The sequence below is a fragment of the Mus caroli genome, chromosome 14 (genome assembly GCF_900094665.2).
Source record: "Mus caroli chromosome 14, CAROLI_EIJ_v1.1, whole genome shotgun sequence".
Taxonomy (NCBI): domain Eukaryota; kingdom Metazoa; phylum Chordata; class Mammalia; order Rodentia; family Muridae; genus Mus; species Mus caroli.
Window position 1 is genome coordinate 41127027 of NC_034583.1, and position 3855 is coordinate 41130881.

Genomic DNA, 3855 nt, shown 5'->3' on the forward strand with positions numbered 1-3855 from the left:
TTACACGGGATGAAGGTGGTTCTCATGCACTTGACATCCTCCAGGTCCTATCTTAACTAATCTCATCTGGGGCAATGTCTGTCCCTCACGAAGACAGACTTCATACAGTTCAGGCATGGGGATCTCCAATGGGATGTCTGTCAGAGCTAGAACCCAAAACCAGAGTCATGACTGCCATACAGGCCTGCTCTCTAAGGCTCCTGGTCTACTGGAAACTCAGAACAATAGGCTGTCCGTGATGATAGACAGGGCTAGCCTTTGAATAAGTGTATCCCATAGGTTGATGGCCTCCAGCCTGTGGGACTATTGACAGGCAGTAATCCCCTGGGCTCCAGAGATGCGACTACTGGCAGAATGTTAGGTCACAAGGGAATGACTTTGAAGGGATATTGGGATTCTGGACTCTTCCTCCTTTCTGACTGTCATGTGGTGAGCAGTCCTCTTCTCCTGTGTGTCCCTTTCGTCATGCTATCAGAGGCCCAAAGCAATAGGTCCAAACATGAGGAATGAGACCTCTGGAGCAGGGAGCCCAAACACACCTTTCTTAGTTGCAAGTTGATCCTGTTATGTATTTTGTCAGCAAAGGAGCAGACTAATACAGTGATTAGTTAGTACTATATTGGGGCTAAGTAAACTGTTATGTTATTTAAACTTGGGGATTTAAAGACTCCCTAGGAAAATAACAGTAGGTAATATCAGAAAATCTAAGTTAACATTGATTCAGGCACTAAGAGAGGGAAAGAAGGAAGCATAAGAAAGACTTCAGGGTTTAACTGAATAGTCTTAAGAGGCAGTTTCCTTAAGAGGGAAATGCATTATAAATGACTGAAATGGAAAATATAGCTTCTCCATCTAAGGTACTTACAAGCTACTCATTGCTCCTGTCTCAGACAATGTAATAGACTAAGTACATCACTAATTAAGTAGAGATGATATAGATAGATACAATGTCCAGCATCACAGAGTATCTTACTAGGTATGGAAGATATATAGTTAACTTTTATTAATACAGAAAGTTCTAGTAGGAATTACTGTAATATTAGCTAGCTATAGCCAGTCAATAATGTGCTATGAAGGTTGTGTCAAGGAATTCAGATTTGATTTTGTGGACAATGAGATGCCACTGAAGCATTTTATGTAGAGGAGATGGAATTACATTTATAGTAGAAAGTCACTCTGTAAGAATTACAGAGAGGCAAGGCAATAAGTTAGGTATCAGTGAAGAGAAGGGGCAGGCATGGAGGCTGACCTCAGACTTGGGTATCCAGTAAAGGATGTTATTAGCCTAGATAGGAAACAGAGAAGGCTAGTTCTGGGGAGGAGTGATTAATTTAACTTTGCTTTTGCTACATTTGAGGTATCCAAATAAAAGTTGATGAAGAAATTCTAATATAAGATCTACAGCTCAAAGCACAGACTTGGTTTGCAGAGATTGTTTTTTTGAATTCACCAACATGTCGGAAACATTTGAGGTCATAGGAACAGTTGGGTCCCTGAGGGAGCGAGTACAGAGAGACATGCTGTGACAGTCAAGAAACATACCCAGAGAATCTTGATGGTGATGAGGCCAGCCTAGGAAGAGGAAGGCAGAAGGAGAACCAGGGGGTGGTGGTGGGTCCAAGAACTGAGACTATTTTAACAGGTCACGGAAGATCATCACATGAACTGCTTCCGAATAAGTAGAGAGTTGCAAGTGTTGGTATGATTTTGTTAGAGAGAGGTCATTAGCGATTTGATAGAAGGCACCTCTAGAATAATGCTGGGGATGGAGGGTGAAAGGTACTGTTAGGAGAGGATAGGAGTAGAAGATGAAATGACATAAGATATTGAGAAGCCTATCAGGGAACTTGGAGGTGAGAGAGTTTAGAGACGTGAGGTCCTCTCTGTACTACTCCACCACTGTGCCACGTTGCTCTCATAAAGACATTGATGCGTTATTTGAAGCATGTTGAAGGTTCAGCTGGGTCTTTTCTGTCTTTACCTCTTTACCATTCCAGGCATAGATCTTGTGCACAGAAAAATTCTGTCCATGTTTGCTTAATGACTTCCTAGCTTTCTGATTTCAGACTCAAGGCTGAAGTAAATGTGATATATATATGATTTTTGTAGGTTTTCCTATTTGACAATTAATTCATTTTTTAAAAAAAGATTTATTTATTTTATGCATATGAATACACCATTGCTCTCTTCAGACACACCAGAAAAGGGCATTAGATCCCATTACAGATGGTTGTGAGCCACCATGTGGTTGCTGGGAATTGAACTCTGGACCTCTGGAAGAGCAGTCAGGGGTCTTAACTGCTGAGCCATCTCTCCAGCCCTTGACAATTAATTCTTAATGAAAAGGTCTCAGTTACACTTAAGAAAATGATGAAAAGTCTATGACTTAACCAAACCTCATATTTTTAGAAACTTGTGTGAATTGTGGAGAGCTCTGCTTTCAAATAGAATCAACAAAACAAAGGAAATGCATTTTAATAAAAAATTTTATTATGGTTATTTACATCAGTTCCTTGATATGCATATAAATGTAAACTTTTATTGTTGGCGATATTTCACATATGGTTTATTTAAACTCAGAGTTGATAGTGTCATTTGAGTGTACAGGTAGTGAGAAAATTTTATATTCACAGAATATACACACATGTGCATCCAGAGGTCGTTCCGTTTCAAGCCAGCGGTATGGACACTGTCCCATTGACCCTGCTTCTGCTCCTCAGGTGCACGCTGACATCTGTCAGGTCCTCCACATGCTCCTCGCTCTTCTTCTCTTTCAGGCTGTTGATAAATCTCAGAGTAATTTCATCCCACTCCTCCGGCAGTAGCATCAGGAGAAACCCGATACAGATGATGATGGTGGCAGCCAGGCGGACTACATTGAATATTACTTCTTGCTTAAGGAGATCTACAGCTAGGGAAGGAAAATATTACACCGGTCAAACCCTAGGATTGTACAGGAATCTCTCTGAAAAGCAGGGCTACATCTCAAGTCTCGCAAACACCATAATGGCTCTCTATCACTCTCTATGCCAGCTTCCCGTTCCTTTGCTGTAAATCACACCTGCCCTTCAAGGCTCTGCTTGGAGGCTGTGTAATTAGAGTTTGGGACCTCTTCAGTTTTTCTCACTAAGCACTTACTTTTTCAGGACAGCACACATTCATCTGTCTTCAAACACACTGGGCCATTGCTGTTTTGTTTTTAATGACTCAAACCTATCCTTTTCTGATCTTTTAAAAGTGCTGTCAGGTTTCAGGTTTATTTATTTATTTTTTTAATTAAGTATTTTCTTCATTTACATTTCCAATGCTATCCCAAAAGTTCCCCATACCACCCCCCCCCAACTCCCCTACCTGCCCATTCCTACTTCTTGGCCCTGGCATTTCCCTGTACTGCATATAAAGTTTGCAAGACCAATGGGCCTCTCTTTCCAATGACTAGGCCATCTTCTGCTACATATGCAGCTAGAGAAACGAGCTCCGGGGGTTTTAGGGCTTAATTGAGGAACAATTCATATAATTTAAAATCAACAACATTATGAAGTAAGTTTAGTACACTCACAATGTGGTGTGACCATTTTCCCCACCATAAGATTCCTTTGTCTCCTTCCATCCCACTCCATTCAGCTAACTTGTCCTTCAGACCTCTGAACACAGGGCTTCAGTAAGAAGTCTTTTAAGAGACTGCATTAGTTAGGGAAGCAGAAACCGGCCTGAGTAGGGCCACAGGCCTCATCCGGCCGGATCAGCGCCGGGGTAGCTGGAGCGCAGGGTTGCCTGACACCCGCCAGCTACCCACGACCCCCACCAGGGGATTTTGGGACTGCTGGTGAGTGGAACACAGCTTCTGCTCCAGTC

The 3855-nt window shown here is 42.1% G+C and overlaps 1 protein-coding gene across 1 annotated transcript in view; it reads right to left on the reverse strand.

Moving 5' to 3' along the window:
• Positions 1–2468: 2468 nt before the first annotated feature.
• Positions 2469–3855, reverse strand: part of Slc35f4 (solute carrier family 35 member F4) — a 232840-nt gene continuing 231453 nt past the window's right edge. The window contains exon 8 of the mRNA XM_021181793.2: positions 2469–2911. Within this exon, the coding sequence (XP_021037452.1) occupies positions 2670–2911 (242 nt within the window). The 3' untranslated portion in view covers positions 2469–2669. The remainder of the gene's footprint in view (positions 2912–3855) is intronic.